The 27,268-nt window shown below is 43.7% G+C and overlaps 1 protein-coding gene across 1 annotated transcript in view; it reads left to right on the forward strand.

Moving 5' to 3' along the window:
- The window catches only part of LOC121293673 (dynein heavy chain 17, axonemal-like), a 729,083-nt gene that overhangs the window by 112,673 nt on the left and 589,142 nt on the right, over positions 1 to 27,268 (forward strand). The window contains exon 14 of the mRNA XM_041216840.1: positions 20,888 to 20,996. Coding sequence (XP_041072774.1) covers positions 20,888 to 20,996 — 109 coding nt within the window. The remainder of the gene's footprint in view (positions 1 to 20,887; positions 20,997 to 27,268) is intronic.

Consider the following 27,268-nt stretch of genomic DNA (forward strand, 5'->3'; position numbering starts at 1 on the left):
GGTCCCAAAATTCTGATTCCAAGATCACATCCCTTTTTCTATCTATGTCGTTTGTACTAGGTGGATCACGGTTACTGGTTGTTTACCCTCCCCCCCTTCCCCCACCACCAGGGTGTTCTGCAGTCTCTTGGTGACACTCTTGACCTTGGCATCAGGAAGGTAACAAACCATCCTGGATTAATGACTGCAGCAACAGATACACCTATCACCATTGCTCTAGATTTCCTTGTACCACCTGAGCCCGCCCGCCCGCCCCTCCCCCAATGGTGCCATGGATTTGGTTCAACTGGCAAGTGCAGCCAGAGCCATCACTCATCAGTATTCAGAACTGAATACTGGTTGGAGAGTGGGATGCACTTGGGGGACTCCAGTACTACTTGCCTGTTCCTTTGACTGCCTGGTGGCCATCCATTCCCTCTCTCCCTGCATAACCTTAAGCTGTGGAGTGACCACATCTATAAATGTGCTATCCATGTAGCTCTCAGCCTCATGGATGTATTGCAGTGATGCCAGCTGTTGCTCAAGTTTGGAAACTTGGAGCTCAAGCTGCTGCAACCAATGACACTTCCTGCACAAATGGTAGTTAATGACATAGGAAGCATCCTAGTTGCCACATTGCACAGAATGTATACTCTAGAGATTGAGCATATGAATTAGGAACAGGGTTGGTCAGTCAAGCCTGTTCCACCATTCAATGAGATCATGGCTGATCTGATTGTGAACTCAACTTCACGTTCCCATCCAGCCCCGATAACTTTTCATCTCTTTGATATCAAGGATCTATCTACCTTTGCCTTAAAAACATTCAGGCGCTGTTTCCACCACCTTGAGGTAGAGGGTTCAAAAGACTCAATCCTCCGAGAGAAAAAAAATTCTCCTTTATCTGTCCTAAATGGGAGACAGTGACTAAATGGCTCCTACTACTAGATTCTCCCACAAGATGAAACATCCTCACCACATTGACCCTGTCAAGCCTCCGCCTCCTCTGGATCTTATGTTTCAATCAAGTCACCTCTTACTCTAAACTTCAGTGGATACAAGCCTAGCCTTTTTAACCTTCTCATAAGACAGCCCACCCAATCCAGGTATTAGTTCAGTAAACCTTCTCTGAACTGCTTCTAAAGCATTTACATCTTTCCTTAATAAGGAGACCAATACTGTACACAGTTCTCCAGATGTGGTCTCACCAATGCCCTGTACAACTGAAGCATAACCTTTCTACTTTTGTATTATTTAGTTCCCCTCACAATAAATGAGGGGATTCTATTAGCTTTTTTAATTACTTGCTGATTACTTTCCTAATGACTTACTGGCAGGATCCATCCTGCCATTCCTTTATTTATTAGTTAATCTTACTACTGCTTAAAAGAAACCTTACCAATACTAATACACCTTACTAGTTCTGATAAATCCTATTTGTAAGTAGGACACGTTATGAGTTGTAATAAATCTTACTTCACCTAAAAGATAATTCTCACCAGCTGTTCACTTGTTCCTTATTACTTAATATTTTTATCATTTTAATCTTCCAGTTGCTGTGCCTCTGTCTCTAAGCAGCAGTACTCACCAACCAACTTCCAAGTTTCCTGTGATGTCACACTTCAGTTTTGGACTGGGGAAGCTGGAGAGGCTAGCTCTCTCCCTGGAGACTTGCTGCTTTTTCGGTCTCCTCTCTCCCTGAAGTCTCGCTGCTTTTTCTCACTTGCCCTCTCCCTGAATTCTCGCCACTTTTCCTGGCTCTGTCCGAGCTCTTGCTACTCTCTGGCTCCTTTCTCCTCCAACTCTCACTGCTTTTCCTGGCTCCCTCTTTCCCAAAGTCTTGTCACCTTTTCTAGCTCCTCTCTGCCTGAAGTCTCATTGCTTTTTCTGGCTCCTTTCTCCCCAGATTCTCAAAACAAAGTTTTATCATAGTACTCAGTTCCAGTTGTCATAACAGGCATCAGGTCTAATCTGCGTGCATAAGTAGTTTGACTGTCCAACCAAACTTCTTAATTGTTTGTTTCTTCCTTGGATGCAAGATCCTCTTTGAGGGGGCCTGACCTGATTTATTGGGATGCGATTTACATTTTCTAAGAAAGATTGTTGATTCAAGGTCACTCTTGACTTATTCTGCTGAATGTCTTACCCTATTTAAAAGCCTCTTGAAGCCTGACTCCTAATCTTAAACAGTGCTCAGTGTCCAAATGAGGAACCTGTAGCTTCAAAAATACTTTGTACCTGATCCTGCTTCTGCTGGGAAGTGAAAGTATCAAGGCCATACCTTGCTTTTCCTCTGGTGAGGACGTAACCCATGTCCATATATCCATTTAATTCTTCTGTGTCATAAGATTCAGCTTCACAGAACAACAGTGGAAAATCCATGCTACTTTACATACCTTGATACTTGGTTTCAGCATTCTTCTCCAAAATCACTCCAATTACAATCTTCTGTCTGAAAATATATTAGTTTCCAATCTTCACCTTTAGACAACTTTGTCTGCTACCAATGTTAACTGGATTCACATCAGTTGACGAAATCAAAACAAAGACACAGCCTTTTCTTGTGGAGAGGGTTTATTGACTTTGTTCAGTGTTAACACTAATCACCTCCCCAGTGTCCCAGCTATCCCCTACTTGTGTTCAAATACCCATCACCTGTTTCCTTTAACAATGTAATTGACATTAGAAAGCTTAACAATGTAATTGGTAAGTCATTGACAGCAATTAACCTCAAGGAATCAATCCCAACATTTTGATTGCCATGTTGTAAAATTACTGTTTTCCTATCACTGCTTCTCACCTTACGCGGGCCCTTTCCCTCTTTCTGCCCTTTTTTGTAATATACTCATGTTCCCTGGATTAAAATTTATTTCTGATAGTCTAATGAGATGCTGTAAGGCTCAATGAATTTTCTCTGAAATGTCAGCATTGATGCCCTTCTCCCAGCATGCAGGCCATTCAAGTGCTCAGAAAAAGTTGAACGAATTGTCGTCCCTTCCGAAGCCAGGAGATGACCCCACATCACCGAAGATATCTTTGGGTTTCTCCCATAAACCAATTGAAAGGGACTGTAGTCCCCAACCATTTGAAGTGAATTCTTCACATGGACTGCCCACACTAGGACAGATGTCAGTTTATAACTCGGCTGGCCAGATTTTTTGAAGCATCTCATCAATTACTGCATGATTTCTCTCACAAACCTCATTACTAGAGGGATATTCCACTGCTGTGTTCATTATGACAATGCTCATATTTTCACACGTACTTTTAAATTCGTCACTGGCAAATTCCTCTCCGTTGTTAGGAATTTAGCTGGTGTTCCCAGTCCAGTCCCCATCTGTTTTTCCATTATATTGTCCACAGTTACCTTTTGTCTTTACTATATATTACTGTTATCAGACTGAATCTAGTTACTATGTCTATGAAGTGTAGGAGAAAAATATTTTTGTCCTCATCCCATATCTTCAAGTCCATTGCTAGAATTTCATTAAAGCCTCTTGCCAATGGGAGATTCACAATAGGCCACGATGGTGTCCTTTTTTTTTATTATACATATAATCACATTTTTCACTAATCTCTTCTATAAGTTTAGTATATTCACCATCCATTACCCCTGCATCCTTGGTAGGTTTTTTAACCTATGACAAGATGGATGGGCAAACTGCTGATGTAGTTTTAAAACAATCTGCCTCTTTTCCTTTAAACTCCTATCCCTGATGTCATTTAGAATTATTTAACATTTTGATTAGAGATGTTAGGTCTTGACAAGGGATATAATAATGTCCTGATTGTGTAAACTGTAAATCTACAGATTTCCCAAAAACAATTGCTTTATTATGTTCCATATCTAATTTCATTTCCGTCTTTTTCATAGATGACTTATTCAACAGTAAGAGTATTTCACTGGAGATTATATCTGTGCTGATAAAATTGTTTACCCTAGCTATATTACATGGAACCACCATGCTTTAGTGACTTTAACAAGTTATCATGCTTGAACCTCAAGCAAGTAGTACTTTCATGTTTCTTAACTTCAGCCTTTACAATGCAGTGAATCAAGGTAACATATTAACCAATCCATGCCACATATTGTGGACTTGCACCCACTGTCTAATACAGTGTAATTCAATGAATCCACAACTAGGACACCCATTAATGCACCAAGGCTTCTTGTGACCAGTACAATTCCTTCTGACTGATCAGTATTATCCACTACTCCTTCTGAACCTTCCGTGTCATGTATCATTTCAAAAAAACTGTTATCCTGTTTCAGACAATTCATCACATAATGATATTTTGAGTCACATCTGAAACACCTGTTGATCACTCCTCAGCTGTTCCTGGGGTTCATTCTTCTGCTATAGTTGCCCAATTCCTGTCATCTGTTAGAGCTACCAAAAGGATCTCTATCCTCATTATGTTTGTAGTCCTTTCATATTGACTTGTGTTCCCCATATCTGAACCATCTCAAAATGCTGTGAGTATTGAATCCTCCATCTTGTGTTACCACTGAAAGCCCCACTTGTGTCATCCAAGTGGCTGGAAATGAATGTTTCCCAGGATTTTTTTTGAAGCTGCAGACATCTGTTCCAAAAGCATATATCTTTGAGAATCTAACTCCAGTTAAGACCAGGAGCCTATCCATGTTCAATATTTTAGTCCAACAATTTGAAAGCAAACACTAAATTAGGAATCTCCAAATAGAATTTCTACAATCTTATATAAAATCTGTTAAATTCCATGATTTACTCTATGGAATAACTGTCCATCTTTCAAAATTTGTCAAAGCCTCATACGCATTTAGTAGATCATCTTTCTTATGAATGTTGTCCATAAATTTTAAGAGATTATCTAAACCTTCCCCACAGTCCCATTTATGAGCCTCAAGTTCCAAAAATACTTTGCAGAAGTTCCAAAGCCATACCTTGCTTTTTCTTTGTTAAGGAAATAACTTGTGTCCGTATAGCCATTTCATTCTTCCATTGGTTATAAGGTTCACCTTCACAGAACAACAGTAGAAAATCATATTCCAATACTTTACACTTGGTTTCATCCATTCTTCTCCAAAGTAATTCGAATTACAGCCAACTGTCTGAAAAGAAGTCTTAGTTTCCAACCTTCACCTTTAGGCCACCAACCACCATCTGCTACTAGTGTTGATAGGATCCAAGCTGGTTGGTGAAGTGAAAACCAAGACACAGAGCTTTTCTTTATTAAGAAAGCTTATTTACTTATGTAATCATAAAGCTTCCCTTCCACCCAACCAGTGTCTCAGCAATTCAATCCAACATCTTTATATGTGCTCAATTAACACCCATCACCTGTTAATTAATAAACCTTAACAATGTAATTTGACAAGACACTAACAAAAACTGCACTCAGAACTCTAGGTGTGGTCTCATTAATGCCCTCTACAGTTGTAGCAAGATTTTCTTATTTTTATACTCTATCCACCTTGCAATAAAGGCCATTATGCAGTTTGTCGTCTTAATTACTTGCTGTATCTGCATGGTGACTTTTTGTGATTCACGTACAAAGGCACTCAGGTCCCTCTGTACCACAGCATTCTGCAGTCCCTCTCCATTTGAATAATATTCTGCTTCTCTATTCTTCCTGCCAAAGTGGACAACCTCACATTCTCCCACATTGTACACCATCTGCCATTTTTTTGCCCACTCACTTAACCTATCTCTATCCACTTGTATCCTCCTAACAATTAGCTTTCCTATTTATCTTTGTATCATCAGCAAATTTGGCTATAATGCAGTTGGTCCCTTCATGGAGATTTACTGTGGTGCTCAAGCTGTGGTTAACACACAGTGACCAGAGGAATCTCTTTTCCCCTTCTCCCCCTCCCTGTCTCTCCTTTCTCTCTCCTGCTTTCCTTCTCCCTATCCTCTTTCCCACTTCCTCTCCCCTTCCTCTTTCACCCCTCTGTTTAACCCTTCCTTCCTCTTTTCCCCCCTTCTCCTCCAATGCACTCCTCTCGGGTATCACTGATACTTTGGTAGGGTTTGTATTCTATCTCTTTATCATCAGGTAACTGGAAAGTAGCATTCCAGCCAGATCATGTGGCTGCTAGATATTAGAGCCCAGAAATGAGCCAATTTGCATTAATCTCACAGCACTTTTACAATTCCACTTATTTGAAGTGGCCGAGAAGTATTTGCGGGAAATGCTGGAAAAGCTCAGCAAGTTTGGCTGCACCAATGGAGAGAGAAACAATGGAGAGAGTCTGTATGACTCTTCAGAGCGAAAGAGAGGACCTCCCTTCAACTCTGAAGAAGAGTCATACAGATTCAAAGTGTTGGGTGGAATTTTCCCAGAATTGCACTAGGTGCGGTAGCGGCATGTAAAATGGAGTCCAACTTGCCAACGAAAATAACGGGTTTTCATGCCGTAGTGTCCTGAGCTAGCCTCATTATTTAGTAACTCCGCGAAATACGCTGTTTGCATGGCGAGTGGGCTCTCATTTGCCTGCCCACCATCACCCTGCTGTCTGCCGCTATCTTTAACAGGCAGCTGCTAGCAAAGTGCTCAACTCCACCAACTCACCAACGCTGCTTGGGAGACATGGCCAGCAAAGGAGAAAAGACAAATCAACGAATGGTCCCTCAAGTGAATGCTGGATGCCTTGGAGGCCCGCCGGACGTGCTCTACTCCCACTCTGGCCACAGGATGAGCAGCAAAGTCACCAACCCGGCTTGGGAGGATGGGCAGCGGTTGTCAGTGCAAATGCTTTGCAGAGGAGGACAGCCACCCAGTGCCGCAAAAGGATGAGTGATCGCCTCCGTTCTGCTAGGATAAGTCACTCCTTTCATCACTCCCAACTCACACACTCACAAGCCCATCACACATCCACAGGTCCCTCACTCACTGCCATTGCAAGGGACATCACTGTTCACTCTTTCACACACACCGTCATTGTCCTTATCCCGAGTACGGGACAACTCAGCACCCACACAGGCCAGGCAAACTTATCATCTGGCCCGGCAGGTGTCCTGATACACGCTCCCCATCTTTATCCATGCAGGACAAACTGGCACACAACAGAATTGGAAAGGTCGCAGGCACTTGGAGGGATGCCGGAGATCAAAGTTCACAGAATCACACAGTGCAGAAGAGGCCCTTCAGCCCATCGAGTCTGCACCGACACATGAGAAACACCTGACCTACCTACCTAATCCCATTTACCAGCACTTTGCCCATAGCCTTGAATGGTATGATGTGCCAAGTGCTCATTCAGGTACTTTTTAAAGGATGTGAGGCAACCCCCTCCACCGCCCTCCCAGGCAGCGCATTCCAGGCTGTCACCACCCTCCGGGGAAAAAAGTTTTTCCTCACATCCCCCCTAAACCTCCTGCCCTTCACCTTGAACCTGTGTCCCCTCGTGACTGACCCTTCAACTAAGGGGAACAGCTGCTCCCTATCCACCCTATCCATGCCTCTCATAATCTTGTACACCTCAATCAGGTCGCCCCTCAGTTTTCTCTGCTCCACCCAAGTCTATCCATCGTCTTTTCATAATTCAAATGTTTCATCCCAGGCAACATCCTGGTGAATCTCCTCTGCACCCCCTCCAGTGCAATCACATCCTTCCTATAATATGGTGACCAGAACTGCACACAGTACTCCAGCTGTGGCCTCACCAAGGGTCTATACAACTCCAACATGACCTCCCCACTAAAGTTCTGACAGAAAACAGAGCCATCCAGTTAGCCAGTGATGACCGGGACCTGTCCATTGCTGATGGTGAGGTCAGTGCTGCTCCACCAAGTGAGGATCCAGCAGTGCAACATCCATCAGACAACCATGCCATGAGTGATGTGTCCTCTTTCACAGGCCACTGCCATGCACTAATTATCTCCCCTTGTTTTCGCAGGCACATCTGCCAAACAGCCGACAGAGCCCATGACCCAGGGCCTCCAATCAAGCCCCGAAGAAACCTCTGAAGAAGAATCTGAAGGCACTCTCCCTGTAGAATCCGTCACAGTGCTCACTCACATCTTCACCAGCACAGAGACACACACCTCGGGGGGACCTAGCTTTAGAGAAACCTCAGGATTACAGTCTGGTGAGCACATCGCATTTTCTGATCCACACTAGGCGGAGGCAGTGACTTCCCAGGTTCCCGGCACTCGGAGGACTGCTGGAGGCTAGAATGTTGCTGAGTCCGAGTCGGATGACGAGCCTCTTGACTCGATCGTATCACAGTTACTATAGCTGCAAAGCAAGCTAGGCAACATCAGGAAGGGATGTCTGCTGCAGTCCTCAGATTGCAGGGCACGATGGAGGAGTCTGACCGTCTTCAGGGTGAGGCGATAGCGCCGGCATTACAATGCACCGAGGTCAACACTGGCAGGATGGCAGTCACCACGGTCTCCCTGCCTGTGACTCCTTGTTCTGATAAGCAGTGTTCTTGTCACTCAGATATGAAACCTTTCTGCACAAAATAAAAGGCAGGTGTCTCAGTCCAGGGCCTCTTCTCTGTGCTCTGTGCAACCTTCAGACCATAGCGATGGTTCAGCCTCACACTCTCTGGAAACATTACTGATGCCTGCACCTCAGCGGTGCTGGTTATTGCTGCCAGAATGTAGTGGGCCAGTGCCACAGAGTTCTCTCATTCTTTCTGTGTGCTGTCAGTACATTTAGGGTGGGGCTAGCCCCCATCACACCAGCATCTGTGACCAGTGATGCTGTGCACCAGCTCCTGAAGGGCTGAGTTGCTGAAGGCGGACACAGCATCAGATTACGTCTAAAGTTTCACAGCTGTGTCTTTGAGATGGCTCTGATCATGGAGGGCAAGCGAGCTGCCCTCGACCAGACAGGACTCAGACATCCTCAGAGGCTATGCGAAGATCTATGGAGTGTTGTCACTGCATGTTGTCATCATCCTCCTGTGACTATTAAGGCCTCCACTGCATCTCCATGACAGGAGTATTCTCACAGAGGGTATTGGCATTGCCATGAACCAGGTTGGAGTCAAACCTTCACAATTGCGATGTGAGGATCTATGGGGACACCTCACTGCATGTCATCATCATCCTCCACAAACCTGGCAGCTATGAGGGCCTCCTGAGCGCCCCTGTTTTGCCTGGCCAGTGTGAGAGCCTCATCCCTATCATCGTCACCACCAAGGACCCCCTCACCCTTATCCCTGTTGGTTTCCTCCTCATCGGAGGAGACGTGCTGCTCCTCCATCTCCTACTCAGCCAGCTGCTTTTCCCGTTGCAGTGCCAGGTTGTAAAGAGCGCAGCAGATGATGACGATGCATGACACCCTCTGCGGTCTGTATTGCAGTACTTTACCAGACTGGTCCAGTCACCGGAACCGCATCTTCAGCATCCCAATGGTCTGCTCCACCAAGTTGCGAGCTGGTGCATGAGCCTCATTATAGCGTTGCTCTCTGCAGCCTGAGGCCGCCTCACGAGTGTCATCAGCTACGGCCTCTGTGGGTAGCCTTTGTCCCCTGTTATGACCAATTCAGTTGGTAAAGCAGAGTTATTTTAAAATCCCAGAAGGAAACTTTAAACAACTGTCATAACCTATAATTTTAAGTGTTATGTTTGAGATGCGACTCTAAACTCAGGAATAAAACCACTAGTTCTTGAAGCTTTACATTAACTAATTGAAACATTTTATTAATTTACATAAGTTAAAATATATGTACACATGGCTACAAATTACTTCCAGCATAACTTTTAACAAATTCCCAAACTAATCTCCATTAAGGCAACAGCAACCCATAGACTTAATCAAAACACCAGGCAAAGCATTTTCACCTTACGAATTCAAAAGGAGGTTCTTTTCACTGAGGAGCCAGTTGGAAGCTTGCAGCTGCCTTTTGATCTTACATTGCCTCTGCCTGCATACTTGAAAACTACTGAAGTTATACCTACCACCACCGATTGAATTCAAATTCTCATTGTATCACCAGTCTCTTTGAACTTTACTTTTTAACAATGAAACCCCTTTCATAGTACCAATTTTATTAGTAATATAAACATATAGCTTGGTATCTGTTAGAAAGGCATCAAGTTTTCACCCCACTTCTTGAATGCTCTATTCAAAAAATGCAAATGTACGCTATCTTTCTGTTTACATTTCAAACTAGTACATCAAAGCACCCAGACTAGCTGGCTTTAATCCAATTAAGATATACCCACAGACTAAAGTCTCTATTTTAAAAGAAGAATATTTTCCAAAATATTATATACATTAATAGCTTCATGACACCTCAAGGAGCCAATCCTGCAGCCTCTGTAGACCCTGGAAGACTGCAGGGATCTGTGAATGACTCAGGATGTAGGCGTCATGCACACTCCCTGGAAACCGTGCACACACCTTTCAGATGCGTTTCTGGTGGCCGCATACCGGCTGCACATTCAGTGAGTGGAAGCCCTTGTGGTTGATGAAGCCCACCAAGTGTAGCGATGGAGACCTTAGCGCCAAATGAGTGCAGCCAATTGCACTCTGCACCTGTGGGAATCCCGAGATCAGGGCGAATCCAATGGTCCTTGCATCCTGGCTGTCCCAGTCCCAGGCGAAATGCACAAAGTTGTGTGCCATTGAGGAGATGGCATCCATGACCTCGTGGATGTATTTGTGGGTGGTGGATTGTGAAATATCACAGAGGTCGTCTGTGGAGCCCTAAAAGGAGCCACTGGAATAGAAAATCAGTGCTGTGGTCACTTTCACAGTCACTGGCAGTGGATACCCTTCATGCCTCCTTGTCGCCAAGTTCTGTAGTAAGTGGCAGATGTGAGCCACCAGATCCCTAGACATGCGCAGTTGTCGGCGACACTGGTTCTCAGTTACCTGCAGGAATGGCAGGTGGCGTCAATAGACCCTGGGTGTTGCTAGGCAGCGACCAGCCACGGCTCATTGTCGCTCCTGGGCAGCATGTGCTACCTGCTGCCCCTTTTTAATGAGGTTGACGCTCCTGCCTTTGCACAGCCCCAGGAGCCTCTGTCTCTGTCAGGCATACAGCTAAGTCACCAGGATCCATGATCCTGATATGGTCCTCCTGCACCATGAAAGAGAGAGAGACGTGGCTGTCATGGCTGTACTTAGCACCTTTCCTGGCCGTGTGACCATCCCTCAACGCTTCCCAGAGAGTGCATGTCACCACTCGGGTGGCTTAGAGGTGAGTGTGCTGCATGGCTGTCCTGTCAACCTGTGACATGGGGAACAATGGTCCAAACCGGGATTCTGAGATTGCAAGGGGCTGTGAGCGCCTCCAGCAATGACTGCTACGTGTCCAACGTTGGCAAGGAGATTGTACAAAGTGTGCAGTCCAACTGCTCCACGGTCCAATAAAGTGGTGGCAGACTCGAAGTCTGTGCTGGTGGGGGAGGTGGGGTTGGTGGGTCGGTAAGCTATGGTGCGTTTGGTGATCCTTTGGTGCCTGCACGATGCTTGCATGGGCGGGCAGGCTAGGAGCCCGACCCCAATCATATCACTGTGGCTGCACCTGATCTGTCTCAGTTGCAGAGGCATGGTCAGTTTATATAGGTGTGCCTAATGCGTGGCCACTTCCCTTGCTTACCCTACCCCCCACCTCGATTGTCAGTGCGCAGGATGCAGCGCCAGGGCAATACTTGACCCCCCCACTGACAATGGCTGCCTCCAAAGCTGGCCAGCACCTGCCCCTGGACATCACCCCCCACCAGCAATCTCCACCGAGGCTGGCCAGCACTTGACCCTGGACACCACGCCCCACACCCCCCCTACCCCTGCACTCCCCAACAGCAGTCGCCTCCGGGGCCTGGCATCGGTTGCCTCCACCCCCCAGCTCCTCTGAGGCCTGTAAACAACAGGCGAGTGTGGAGAACGCTGCTGCTTACTCACCTCAGTTCCCCCAAAATGAAGGCCGCCAAGTGCACATCGCCTGCGTGAAATATGTCATTGGGAAAGCATGCCGATGTGAACAGACAATATGGCAAGGTTCCAAGAGCGTGGCAGGGTTCCAAGAGCCTGGCAGGATGGCCTTTTAATTATATGTTAATGTATTACAATTAGCTCCCTGTCGACTGATGGCAGGAAAAACGGCCCACCATTGGTGGGTTGAGCGTACGATCGTCATGAAGCAGGTCATGCCATATTTTCCGCGTATGATCCCTATCACGTCTGTCGCCAGTGAGCTCAGAAAATTCCGCCTGTTAACTTGGTTTCTCTCTTCGCAGATGCTACCAGACCTGCTACGTTTTTCCAGCATTTCCTGTTTTTATTTCCGATTTCCAACATCCACAGTATTTTACTTTTACTATAGAAATATTTGAACTTCACCAAAGATTGTAAAAATTTGTAATGAGTTTTTAGTCCCTCACACTGCCGTTACTTTGCCACTTTGTGCAAAAATGTATTCATAATTCCTTTTCACAAAAGAATTTTCAGACCTTTTTGTCTTCAGTCACTAATTTTCAGACTTTTTTGTCTTCAGTCACTAATTTTCAGCCCTTTTTGTCTTCAGTCACCAATTTTCAGACCTTTTTGTCTTTGGCCACTCTAATCCTTGAAGATGAAAGTCACACACAATTATTGCATTGCCTTTCCTGCCAGCCCTGATTATTTCTTGATGTATACTCTGTCCTACTGTGTGTCTACTGTTGGGGGCCTATAAACTACTCCCACCAGTGATTTCTTTACTTTGCTATTTCTTATCTCCACCCAAACTGATTCTGTGTCTTGATATTGTGAACCAAGATCATTTCTCACAATTTATACTGATGTCATCGTTTATTAACAGAGCCTCCCCACCTCCTTTTTCCTTTCTTGCTGCACTTCCAAAATGTTAAATATTCTTTAATATACTGGTCCCAGCCTTAGCCTGTTTGTAACCATGTCTTTGTAATGACCCATTTTACTTCTACTGGCCCAAACACAGCCTTTTTAAGTTTCAGTAGCTCTTCCCTAGCTACTCCAAAGTTCATGGGTTCTACCACCTACTGTAGGTTGTCCAACCTCTCTCAGTTCCCTGTATGCATGCCTTTCAGGAGTACTATTCTCCAATTTGCCCTAGCTGCCTCTTATCTCCTATACAGTTTACATAGTCTTATTTCCCTTTCTTGCTGTCTTCTTTGGAAAATTCTTTCTTCTTTCAGTTCCTGCCTCTCTCTCTCCCTTTTCTGTTCCTGCCTCTTTCTCTCTATCTTTTTGCCTTTCCTGCATCTCTCTCTCTTTCCTTTCGCTGCCTCTCTTAATTTTTACCTTTCCTCAAATTCCACTTCCAATTTTCACTGCTCCAATTTTAATTTTTCTGCTGCTAATTTATCTGTTTCAGTGTCCTCAATTTCCACCTCTAGATGTTTCGCCCCCATTTTAAAATTTTCTTTTTCCTGGCTTTTGGATGGAACTTCACCTCTAAGTGCCTAGCTACACCATTTGATTCTTCCAAGGATAGTACCCTTAGCTTCTTGGCAGTTAGCTCATCTTCCTCTATGAAAGCATTGACATCAAATGTGAACATTTTAGCACTTCAGTATCATAGACCCAAGAAAACCTTTAGCAGTTTTAAAATTGTTTTTGAGGGAACAATTTACTTTCCCCACTCCAATTCTTTCATCAGTCTTTTGGAATAAATCTCAGACAAGCCTGCATTTTATTTTGACCAGGTGAGAAGGAGTGAACTGGCTCCCCTCTATTGAGCCTCCTCAGTTGGTCACAACAAAGGTTTAAGTTTCTTTTTTACGAGGATATGCCTTATTAAAATCGAAATGTATTTAACTATTTATACAGTGAACAATAGGGAAACCTTCTGTCGAAGGGTCATGAGGACTCGAAACGTCAACTCTTTTCTTCTCCGCCGATGCTGCCAGACCTGCTGAGTTTTTCCAGGTAATTCTGTTTTTGAATAGGGAAACCTTGTTTGATTGTCTCCTTGAGTTTAAAAAAGAACAAATTTATTAACCACTGAACCCTAGAAAAAATTAATAAAAATGCAATGCCCTACACACACACAGGTATCAGAAATAAGGGTAGCTAGAGTCCAATAAAAAAAATTAAAAGGACATACAGTTAAATGTCTTTTGCTTGACCTTGAGGCGCAGATTGTTAAATGTTGCAGCCAGTTTGGATTAGCTGGTTTCATGGATGTAGTCAGATGTAGAAGATGTTGCAATTATTATGAGATCTCGTGTCGGTGGTAGATTTCTTGTAAAGTTATCTTCCAAACAAGTTAATGCACTTGTTCCAAAAGAGAGAGGGAGAGAGAACGTATCTTTTCAGTCTGTTTCCACTGCTGAAAATTTTCTTGACACTCCCTGTGTCACTTGCAATCTCTCTGCAGTGGTTGCAGGTTGGCCTGTTATACTTCATCCATTGTGTATTTCCAAAGGGTTTTGGGTGGGCCTCTCTGCGGTAGTCATTGTTTCAATAGCCAACACTTTGTGTTTTAATGTCCCTTCCCTAGGCAGTGATGAATTTCAATGGGTCTGAAGTTTTGTTTGTTTTTCACCTTCACCTTTGTAGATGGCCCAGCATTTTTTGGTAGTTTTTTCTTTCTCATTTCAAATTGCAAAATTTCCACCGTGTTGAAAGTTTGAAAACCATATTTTCAAAATTAAGGGGGCATAGTTTTGTGACAGTTAGCTCATTTATGAGCCCAGCTATGGTGCTGCGTCTGAAGCTTGATGTTGCAGCTTCCATTACAGCCTAAGCAGAAGCCAAACAGCGTCTGAGTGCTGCAGTGGAAGCTCATATGGAAGTCATGCAATCCATTTACTGCTTGGAAGCTCAGTCTGCTCTATTCCAAGCTTCGGTTTGCTACCACACCAACTCAGACTGTTGCCATCATGGCTGTGGGTATCAGTTTTCACAGAGCTTCGAGAGTGGCACAGCAATTCAGCAATCTGCCCTGCAACAGATTTCTAGGACTTCTGAGGTGCCACCCTGAAGATTGGCAATAGTGCTTTGGAGCACGGTCCAGCTGCCCTCTCTCAGGTACAGCATTCATTCTCTCACTACAACCACTATGCCAATGCCTTTGCAATTGCCTGCCAGCCAGCCAGCCCAGACTACTGTTGCTCATGTTGAAATGGTACAGCCTGCAGCGCAACTATCTGGAGCCAGAGCTGCTCAAGGTCATCTTACAAGGCCAACTGCAGTCTCCCCCACTGAAAGTCAACTGCTTTCCACTAACCATGTTGCAGCCATTGGTGTAACACAGTTTAGGAATGACAGGACAGGCAAAGGTGCAGAGAAGATGTAAGGGAATGCACATGATTGATTAATTGATGTTTAAATGCATTATGGAACGGTTTGATTAATAAATTTGATTTGAAATGTTTATTTTGTGTTGTCTTTTATTTTAACATTGTGACCAAATAGACACTATGATGGTCAATAACAGAGGGAAGATAAAGTTGAGTTGGTGAATGGGGATTTGGGGGTCGCATTTATTGCTATTCCAGTTGGAGGAGTCAATCATGGAAAGCCCAACCAAAAAGGAGCTGTGTTGATTGCCACCTCACTTTCTCTTCCTCATCCCCTATTTTTTCCTCCTTCTCTTGCTCCTCAGCTGCTTGTTGTGTAGGTGGTGGTAAGTCTGTACCCTCATGATGACAGGTTTGTGCAGCACGCAGCAGAAACTTCCATTAATCTTGATACGTACTCTGTTGAGTCAAATCTCCTCCAGAGCAGCCCAGATATTGGAGGTGTTGCTTCAGCACTCCACTGTGGCAGCATGGCTTCCATTGTATGCATGTTGCCTGTGCATGCATAGGTTGTGCATCAGAGTCATGAACTATTGTGTTGAAGAATAACCCTCATCATTCAGAAACCACCATCTGGTTTGGCTCAAATGCAGATGGCATAGGGCACAGGAACAGAATAAAGGCATCATGAATTCTGTCAGGATAGCAGGCATTCACTTGTATGAACTTGTTGCACACCCATTGGACTTTGAGGTTGTCATACTCTTTTTCGTTGTGGTATATCTCAAAGTTGAATTGCACCACCAGCAGAACGACAGGCACGTAGAGAAAGGTGCTTTGCGCCATGGGGTAGCTTGCAATTTTCACCCAACTGTATAGCGTCTCCACCTGCTCTCTGGCAAGAGAAAATTCAGCCGTCTTGGAATACAGAACCCCAGTGATCTCCCCTGTGCAACAGTGGACAGAAAACAGAGATGTTGCAAGTATCACCTGTTTCAGCTTGGAAGCAGCTTGCGCACAAAAGCTCATGGCCATGTTCATCTTCACAGCCTCTGACAATAATGAAGTTGTGATTGCAGCAAGTGGTAATTGCAGCCCAAAAATACTGGTGCCAGCTGGTTTCCCAACTCTGTTCCTAATGCTAGCCACTTGGGGAAATGTGGTTCGGGACCCGTCAAGGCTGTCTGCTCCTGGAGGCACCCAGCTAATTTGGTTCATTAACAATAATAAAAAATAAAATAAGAAAATACTGGAAAACTCAGCAGGTCTGGCAGCATCTGTGGAGAGAGAAACAGAGTTAACATTTTGAGTCCGTATAACTCTTCTTCAGGGCTAACGATAAGAGAAATGTGATGGTTATACTATTTAAAGGGGATGGAATAGGTGAAGCAAAATAGAAGGTCAGAAATAGGTGGGAGCCCAGGAGAGATTGACAAAGATGTCATGGTCACAAGACAAAGGGAGTGTTAATGGTAGAATTAAAGACTAAATAAGGTACTGATAGTGGCATGAAAGTAAGATAGCAGGATGTGTTAATAGCCAAACAAGGGTCAGCGCTCTGTGAAAGCACAACATAGTGTCATGAAGCTATTAATGTATATAATATTTTGGGAAATATTTTTCTTTTAAAATAGGGTTTTAGCCTGTGGATGTGTCTTAATTGGATTAAAGCCAACCAATCAAGGTGCTTTGATATTACTAGTTTTGAGATGTAAACAAAGGTAGAGCTCATTTGCATTTTTTGACTAGAGCATTCAAGAAGTGGGGTGAAAACTGACGCCTATCTAGCAGCTACCAAACAATATGTTTATATTACTAATAAAATTGGTCCTATGAAACGGGTTTCATTGTTAAAAGGTGTATTTCAAAGAGGCTGGTAATACAATGAGAATTTGCAATCAATCAGTGGTGGTAGGTATAACTTCAGCAGTTTTCTGGTCTGCAGGGCAGAGGCAATGTAAGATCAAATGACAGCTGCAAGCCTCCAACTGTCTCCACAGGAACCAAAGTGAAAAGAACCTCATTTTGAACTTGTAAGGTGAAAATGCTTTGTCTGGTGTCTTGTTAAGTCTATGGGTTGCTGATGCTTTAATGGAGATTAGTTTGGGAATTTTTAAAAAGTTATTATAATAGTAATTTGTATCCATGTGTGTATATATTTGAACCTATGTAAATTAACAAAATGTTTCATTTAGTTTAACGTAAAACCTTGAGAACTGGTGGTCTGATTCCTGAATTTAGAGTGGCAACGCCAACATAACACTTAAAATTATAGGTTATTACAAAACAAAAATAAAAATAGCTGCAAAAACTCAGCAGGTCTGACAGCATCTGTGGAGAGGAACACAGTTAACATTTTGAGTCTGTATGACTCTTCAACAGAACTAAGGAAAAATAGAAGAAAGATGAAATACAAGCTGGTTTAAGGGGTGGGGGAGACAAGTAGAGCTGGATAGAGGGCATTAACTGTGTTTCTCTCCGCAGGTGCTGTCAGACCTGCTGAGTTTTTCCAGGTATTTTTGTTTTTGTTTTGGACTTCCAGCAGTTTTTTGCTTTTATCTATAGGTTATTACAGTTGTTTAAAGTTTCCCTTTGGAATTTTTAAATAATTCATCTTTACCAACTGCATTGGTCATAACAATAGAAACAAGTGACAGATGGCCCTGTGGGGGTTGTTGGGGGGAAGGGTGATGGGAAAAAGGATAAAAAGAAGATAAAAAGATAAAATATATATTAAAATAAAGAATTAAGTAAATATAAATAAACAAATAAAAATAAATAAATGGAAATTTAAAAATGGATTAAAAAAGGGTAAAGATGGAGGAAAGAATGTTATGATACAGCCTTTCAATAAAGCTGCGTTATTTTAAAATCCCAGTGGGAAACTTTAAACAACTGTCATAACCTATATTTTTAAGTGGTATGTTTGAGATGCACATCTAACTTCAGGGATCAGACCACCAGTTCTTGAGAGGTTTTATATTAAACTAAATGAAACATTTTATTAAGTTACAACACATTAAATACATATACATGGCTACAAATTACTACTGTCATAACTTTAAACAAATTCCTAAACTAATCTCCATGAAGGCAACAGCAGCCCATAGACTTAACCAGACAGCAGGCCACGCATTTTCACCTTACAAATTCAAAATGAGGGTCCTCTCACTTTGGTTCCTGTGGAGACAGTCGTAGGCTTACAGTTGCTTTGATCTTACATTGCCTCTGCCCTGTACACACGAAAACTGCTGAAGTGATACCTAGCACAGCTCATTGAATATAAATTCTCGTTGTATCACCAGCCTCTTCTAACAATAAAACCCCTTTCATATTATCAATTTTATTCGTAATATAAACATATTGCTTGGTCTCTGCTAAGTAGGTGCCAGATTTTACTCGCCTTCTTGAATGCTCTATTCACCTCTCTTACGTATCAAAACTAGTATACATCAAAGCACCCAGACTAGCTGGCTTTAGCTCAATTAAGACACGCCCACAGATTAAACCTCTATTATAATTTCCAATAATATTATATACATTATTAGCTTCATGGCAGAGTTCATGGTTTGAAGCTGTTGAACTTCAGTTTGCGTCGGGCTTCACTGGAACATTGCACCAGGTCAAAGACTGATGTGGGCAAGAGAGCAAGATGGTGTGTTGAAATGGCAAGTGACAGGAAGGTCTAGGGATTGTTAATGGTTCGTTCACAATCTTGTCAATGGTAAGTAAACGAGGTTGACTGTGACTTGCCAATTGACATCCAGTTTCCTGATGGATAAATAGGTCTATAGGTCCTCCCTGACTGCCTGTGTGCAGGTTCAATCTAAGGCTGCCCTAACCCTAACCCCCCCAGGCACCCCTCCAAGCACACCATCCCCCCACACCCCACAACATTGGTGGCCTGGCTGCCTTTTTTAAATTAAATGTTTAAAAGTTCCTGGGAAGGCACTCCAAGTTGAAGCACTCTCTCGATTACTTATCCTTTAGTGCAGCAATGTATTTCTAAAGCTGGAAGGCCTCAGATTGGGCCTCCAGCTTTGAAAGCTCATCTGCCACCCTTAATTGGATAGGGAACCTGTCTCCATGGCAATTAAGGGGATGCCTCAGCCAAAGTCCAATCAAATGACTTTTTCCCCCTGTGGCCAGCTTCAGGATCTAGAAACAGTCCTAGACTCATAGATGTTTACAGCACAGAAAGAGGCCATTCAGCCCATCATGTTTGCACTGGTCAACAAAGATCTGACAATGCTAATCCCATTTTCCAGACCTTGGCCTATAGCTATGGCAATGCAAATGAATATCTAAATACTTCTTAAACGTTATGAGAGTTTTTGACACACCACTCTATCAGGCGAAAAAATTTCTCTTCTACTCCTCTCTTAGACTTCTACCTCTTACCATAAATCTATGACCCCTGATTATTGAACCTTCTACTAATGGAAAAAGTGCCTTCCTATCCACCCTATCTATGCCCCTCATAATCTTACACACCCCTATCAGGTCCCCTCTCAACCTTCACTGCTCCAAGGAAAACAACCCCAACCTATCTAACCTTTCCTCATAGCTCAGACCCTCCAGCCCAGGTATCCTGGTAAAACTCCTATGCACCCTTTCCAGTGCAATCACATCCTTCCTATAATGTGGTGACCAGAACCACAGGCAGTACTCCAGTTGTGGCCTAACCAGCGTTTTATACAGTTCCAGCATAACCTCCCTGCTCTTGTATTCTATTCTATCCTATCATGCTGTCATGCTAGGAGAATGCATACTGTTGCACCTGGATCAAGTGATTTGTGTAGAATCCTTCAAATCAGCACAAAGTCCTGTCCCTTCCTGTAGACTTTAGCAAGTTTCAAGAACTCTTGAAAACACCAATTGCAGCAACAGCCAGTAGAAATCAACAGGAACTAGCCTTAAAGCAGTTGATGAACCCTTTAAATAGCACTGGGGGAGTGTCCTCCCTGCTTCTGAATATGTTTAGTTGTGTTTGTTTGAAATGTGGTATTAATGGAGTGCTGAGTTCCAAAATGGGAGCACAGGCATCAATTCAGAACATCACGCTCTGCCTATTCTACATATTTCTGCGGACATCTGTGTGCACCCTAACCCTCTCACCAAAATTTCATGCAAAATGGCTTGCCCTGGAATTGTGCATGCATGTGCCGTTTGGAGCTAATATGCTACTTGTAGCACTGAGAAACTGGCATTTAGGAGCTGAAATTTGTGGCCTGTATGGCTCAGTGAGGATTCATTAATCTGATTGGTTGAAGAGACTGTTGCTTGCTGCCCTCACACATGCCACAGATACCCTGTAGAGGGCACTCCACTGGAGAGGATGCCCAATGACAGGAACTTGCCGCTCAAAAGCCCCAGAACAGTATGTGGGCAGATTTTAAATGCAATGAATGGCGAGCATTTTGCTGCCAATGTAAAATCTGGAACATTGCCATTTTAATTTTTATCCTGTCATTAAATTGTATTGTACTTTTATGTGTAAATTTTAGGCTTCTGAACAGAAATACCAATGTTTAATTAATGTAAATGATGTGTTTTTGGCTGCTTGAATATGATCAATAATCACTTAATGGGGCTACTAGGTATTTCTTTCAAGGTCTGTAATATGTTTAGCTATCTGTTTTGTATTCATATATAAAAAATATATAAAAATTAAAGTGGGATGGTATTTCCACTTTTAGTAGCAAAAAACTTTGCAGCAACAATTTTGAAAATATAATATTCTTCAATTCTTTCAGATAAGACTTACACTTCTTGATGTTGAATATCCTCTGATAAGCAATGAACTGGCTGATATAGATTTTAAATTGATTAAAGCTGAACGAAATTTGCACTGGAACAACACTGGTAAGTTTTACATTGCCGTAAAATTTGAAATTAATGTGTTTATATGACAATATCTTTGCATCAGATGCGAAATTGCACGCTATTGTGTGCAACCTTTCATTATGCTCTTTGTTTATGACGACAGCAAACAACCCTATCAACCCTGCAAAGTCCTCCTTACTAACATCTGGGGTCTAGTGCCAAAATTGAGAGAGCTGTCTCATAGACTAATCAGCCAACAGCCTGATATAGTCATACTCATGGCCAGACACCACCATCACCATCCCTGGGTACATCCTGTCCCACTGGCATGACAGACCCAGCAGAGGTGGTGGCACAGTGGTATATAGTTGTGAGGGAGTTGCCCTTGGAGTCCTCAACATTGACTCCTCACGAAGTCTCAATCTCCTCCATGTTGAGCACCACTTGGAGGAAGCACTGAGGGTGGCAAGGGCACAGAATGTACTTTGGTTGGGGGACTTTAATATCCAACACCAAGAGCGGCTTGGCAGCATCATGAAAGACTAGCTGGCCGAGCCCTAAAGGACATAGCTGCTAGACTGGGCCTGTGGCAGCTGGTGAGGGAACCAACAAGAGGGAAGAACATACTTAGTCTCACTCTCACCAACCTGCCTGCCGCAGATGCTTCTGCCCATGACAGTATCGGTAGGAGTCACCAGCACACATCCTTCATGGAGCCGAAGTCCCAAGTTCACAGAGAGGATACCCTCAACATGCTGGGTGGCACTACCACAGTACTAAATGGGATAAATTTCAAACAGATCTGGCAACTCAATACTGGGCTGTCATGAGGCACTATGAGCCATCAGCAGCAGCAGAATTGTACTCAACTACAATCTCTGACCTCATGGCCCAATATATCCCCCCCAGGAGGGCATGCCAGAAGCAGCACCAGGCATGCCAAATAGCATAAGCAGCACATGATAGACAGAGCTAAGCGATTCCACAACCAATGGATCAGTTCTAAGCTCTGCAATCCTGCCATATCCAGTCGTGAATGCTGGTGGACAATTAAACAACTCACTGGAGGAGAAAGCTCCCATCCTCAATGACTGGGGAGCCCAGCATGTCAGTGCAAAAGATAAGGCTGAAGCACTTGCTACAATCTTCAGCCAGAACTGCCGAGTGGATGGTCCATCTTGGCCTCCCTCAGAGGTCCCCAGCATCGCAGATACCATAGGACCATAACCATAAGATGTAGGAGCAGAAGTAGGTCATTCAGCCCAACGAGTCTGCTCTGTCATTTAGTGAGATCATGGCTGATCTGATAATCCTCAACTCCACTTTCCTGCCTTTTCCCCATAACCCTTGATTCCCTTACTGATTAAAAATCTGTTTATCTCAGCCTTGAATATACTTAACGACCCAGCCTCTACATCCTCTATGGTAAAGAATTTTACAGATTAACAACCCTCTGAGAGAAGAAATTCCTCCTCATCTCTATTTAAATGGGTGCTCCATCACTCTGAGATTATGCCCTCTGGTCCTAGATTCTCCCACAAGGGAAACAACCTCTCAACATCTACCCTGCCAAGCCCCCTAAGAATCTTATGTGTTTCAATAAGGTCACCTCTCATTCTTCTAAACTCCAATGAGTACAGGCCCAACCTACTTAACCTCTCCTCAAGAAAATCCTTCCATACCCAGGATCAACCTAGTGAACCTTCTCTGGACTGCCACCAATGCCAATATATCTTTCCTTAGATCAGGGGACCAAAACTGTTCACAGTATTCCAGGTGTGGTCTAACTAGTATCTTGTATAGTTTTAGCAAGACTTCCCTACATTTATATTCCATTCCCTTTGAAATAAAGGCCAACATTCCATTTGCCCTCTCCTATTACCTGTTGAACCTGTATGTTATCTTTTTGGAATTCATGTAAGAGTACTTTCTATGCTGTAGCTTTCTGCTGTCTTTCTCCATTTAAATAATATTGAGCTCCTCTATTTTTCTTGCCAAAGTGCATAGCCTCACATTTCCCCATATTATATTCCATCTGCCAAGCTTTTGCCCACACCTAATCTGTCTCTATCCCTCTGCAGACTCTTTGTGTTACCTGCTTTTTGTCTCCCTCCTTTTTTGAATAAGGGTGTTCCATTGGTAGTTTTCCAATCTTCTGGGACTTTTCCAGAGCCTAAAGATTCTTGGAAGATTACTACCAGTGCATCCACTATTTGTGTCATTACTTCCTTTAATATCCTAGGATGCAACCCATCAGGTCCAGGGGACTTATCGGCCTTTAGCCCCATTGGCTTCCCTGGTACTTTTTCTCAAGTGATGGTTATTGTATTTATTTCCTCCACCCCTTTTTCCCCTTGATTATTTAATACTTTTGGAATGCTATTAGTGTCTTCTACTGTGAAGACTGATGCAAAGTATTTATTCTACTCCTCTGCCATTTCGTGGTTCCCCAAGTGGAAGAACAAGGTCAGCGGACACATGAGAACACCACCAAGCCACTCACCATCCTTCACTGTCGTTGGGTCAAAATCCCTCCCTCACTGCACTGTGGGTGTACCTATTCCACATGGACGCAGCGGTTCAAGAAGACAGCTCACCACCACCTTCTCAAGGGCGATCCGGAATGGGCAATAATTGCCAGCGACATCCACATCCCATGAATGATAAAAAATAAGATTGTGTTGTGGGCTCAGGACTTGGAACAGTTCAGGTGTCGGATTTCCGACCCTGACTTCAAAATAAAGCCTCATGTCAGCATTGACAGTGTTAGCAAAAAGTTACAAAGTCACATTAACAAGTGAATGAAACTCTTGTGAACCACTCAGTGTTCTGACTGACATGGTGGCCATTGCTGTCTGCAACTTCTACACAGTTCTCCCCTTGTGGCCTCAGATAAGGCCTGCTCACTTGTGTCTGCTTGCAGCTAAGATACCTGTGGTGGTTGTCCTTGTCATGGAGATGCTGTGGGGATCAAATCAGGGGCAGCCTTCATCACAGGGCCCTGCTGCATAAGTTGTTCCTCAGTCAGAGGACCAAGGATGCCAATAATGATGGTGCCCCATGAGGGCTGGCACACACATCTTCATTGGTGACTGCCTCAGCCCTTTGATGGCATTCTGAATCACTATAGGGACCACCACCTGGGGCACAACCAGCACAATCAGCGCCACTGACCAGTCCATGCCACTTAACGCTCCATGTATTCTCTACATGTCAATGCACAATTCTTGCATCTATTCTAAGTGCTTCTGCGTATTGACATCCATGAGGTTGCCCACTTAATGGAGCAATTCATGTATTCAAAGCCCTGAACTGAATGGACTCCTCCGATCTCAGCACATGACTCCGCACTGCCTCAGGGAAATCCGAAGTGTGGGTACATGTTTCTCGTTATTGGTCAAAATAGAGTCTCCTTTCTTGTGACTCTTGAGACCCCGTACCGGTTGAGTATGGCTGTGCTGGTACTGCATCTTCCAATTGGGACTGCCCACAGCTGCCTCTTCTTCTTTCACCTCCTTTTGGTCACTCCTGCCATGCTCTTCACCCAGTGTCACCATTTCTAATCATGTGTGAGGACCCACCAATGTCAGGGTATCTACACTGGGTGAAGGTGCGCTTGTATGAAGTGGCACTTCTGGTTCTACTGTTTTGGATGTTTGAGAGGCCCTTGGGATGTGGCAATACTTTGCACTCCCGCTTCTGTGGGAGAGACAAGTAGATCATGAGAACTAGTCTGTGACAACAAAAGCCTCTGCAGCGATGAAGCTTCCCAATTTAGATGAGTTCTTGGCATGCTGTTAGATAGGAAGGAGTGCATACCATCTCCTTCACCTATAGATCTTGATATATTTTCACCCTCTCCTCCAGGTATTCCCATCTCTCCATCATCCACTTGGTTCTGCAGAGCCACTTTAGTGATTTCTATTGCTGCTTTCTCCATGGCAGTAATGATAGCGACCTGGGCACTCCTCCTCTTGTGTGGGACCTCTCCCTGGCATTATATGCTCTCTTCACCTGCAAAGAGAGAGTGATATGGCACAGCTGACCTCTCTGACCAACCCCAGCAGCTTAATTACATAAAAAGCTGCAGTGTTATCAGGACCTCAACGGCACTAGGGCTCTGAGCATTGCTGAGGGGTCATTCATGTCCCAGCAACATGTTCCCTTAGGCTCAGCTGGTGTGTCTGCTGAAGGTTGAATACCCAGAGGCCTGGTGTCAGAGTTTTGTGTTCCACTCACCTTGTCAGATTGAAGATCATTAAATTTCTTGCTGCACTGCACTCAATAGCTCTGCATGGCATATCTGCTTCTAACATTTTCTGCAAACTTCGTCCAGGCTTGCTTCATTTGGCTTGGTGGCCTTCTCCTGCCACCCTCTGGAAACAACACCTCATGCTTCACCCTCACACCCTTCAGGAGGACCTCATCTATGAAGTGTGGGGTTGCCCTGCACCGTGTGTCAGCCTCTGCCTCTTCTCCAGCTAAGTTAAAACTTTAATGTTGATTCAAAACATCTGCCTCAGTAAAGGCTGCTGTAATCCCTTTAAATCGGACCTGCACTTTCAGAGTTCCACTTCCACCACTTGTCTGCCAAACCCGCCCTCCAGCTAATTTGCAGCTGACATTGAGGAAAACTGAGGCCTGTGAACTACTTTCGATCCCCTTCCAAGTGCAGGTTCGGGAAACGGAAATTGGTTCCAAAGTCTGGCTTCTGGTCGAAGAGGCAAAATCCTGCCCTTGGAATTTAAACTGTCCTGTACTCTCACAAGAGCTGCAATTCATGGTTGTGTGGAATTAGTAACTCAACTTTGGCTCCTTTTTAAGTGGGGGCGTCATGAAGAGATTAATGTCTATAATTTTATCGGAAATTATTTTTTAAAGTAGTTTAGTGGCATCTGTGTATAATGTGTATTTGTGTGTGTCTTAATTGGATTGAAGCCAGCTAGTCTGGGTGCTGTGATGTATAGCAGTTTTGAGATGCTAATTAGGTAAACAGTGAGAAAGTTAAAAAGGTTACGTGTACATTTATTGAATAAAGCATCCAAGAATGGGAGTAAAATCTTGAACCTAGCTGGGAGACGCCAAGCAATGTGTTTATATTACTAATAAAATTAGTGGGATGAAAATGTTATTGTTAGAAGATATGACATTAAAAACCTAGTAATACTATGGGAAATTTACATTCAAAGGAAAAACTAGGTATAAATAGAAAAGAGTTTGTGTCTGTCGGGCAGAGGCATTTTAAGATCTAACCAGCCTGTACGCCTGCAACTGTGTCTGCCAGGAACACCATTTTAAATTCATAAGGTCAAATGTGCTTTGCCGGGGGTCTTTTAAAATCTCTGAGTTTTACTGTTGCCTTAACGGGGTTGTAACTGATTAATTAGGGGGTTTTTGTAGTTATTATAGTAGTAATTTTGTAGACATATGTATGTGTGTACAATTTTTCTTGTATGAATAAATGTTTAATTTAGTTCTATAAAAAAACCTCTTGAGACTCGGTGTTCTTATCACTAGTGAATTCAAAGCCTGCATCCCAAAACATGCAAATTGTAAAAATGGATTATGACAGTTGTTTCAAGTTTCCCTCTGGGATTTGAACAACTCAGCCCTTACCATCGACTGTGTCATAATAGGGGGCTTGCAGCAGACTCCGGTGAAGTAATCAATCATTGTGTTAATTCCTACGATGAATTAAAAGCTTCCAGTTGTTGCTGCAAATCAAAGTTGCAGCAAGTAGAATCACAACTTATCAGTTGCCACACATGCACAGGGACTGACCTCAGATCCTGCATGCGGTGTTATATTAGACCATAAGACATAGGAGCAGAAATTAGGCCAGTTGGCCCATTGAGTCTGCTTCCCCCATTCAATCATGGCTGATAAGTTTCTCAACCCCATTCTCCCGCCTTCTCCCCGTAACCTTTGATCCCCTTACAAGTCAAGAAACTATCTATCTCGGTCTTAAGTACACTCAGTGACCTGGCCTATACAGATTTGTGTGACAATGAATTCCATAGATTCACCACTCTCTGGCTAAAGAAGTTTCTCCTCATCTCGGTGCTAAAAGGTCTTCCCTTTACTCTGTGCCCTCGGGTCCTAGTCTCTCCTATTAATGGAAACATCTTCCCCACATCCACTCTATTCAAGTCTTTCAGTATTCTGTAAGTTTCAATCAGATCCCCCCTCATCCTTCTAAACTCCATCGAGTATAGACCCAGAGTCCTCAAACGTTCCTCATATGTTAAGCCTTTCATTCCTGGGATCATTCTCGTGAACCTCCTCTGGACCCTCTCCAGGGCCAGCACATC

Source organism: Carcharodon carcharias, chromosome 22 (assembly GCF_017639515.1).
Source record: "Carcharodon carcharias isolate sCarCar2 chromosome 22, sCarCar2.pri, whole genome shotgun sequence".
Taxonomy (NCBI): Eukaryota; Metazoa; Chordata; class Chondrichthyes; order Lamniformes; family Lamnidae; genus Carcharodon; species Carcharodon carcharias.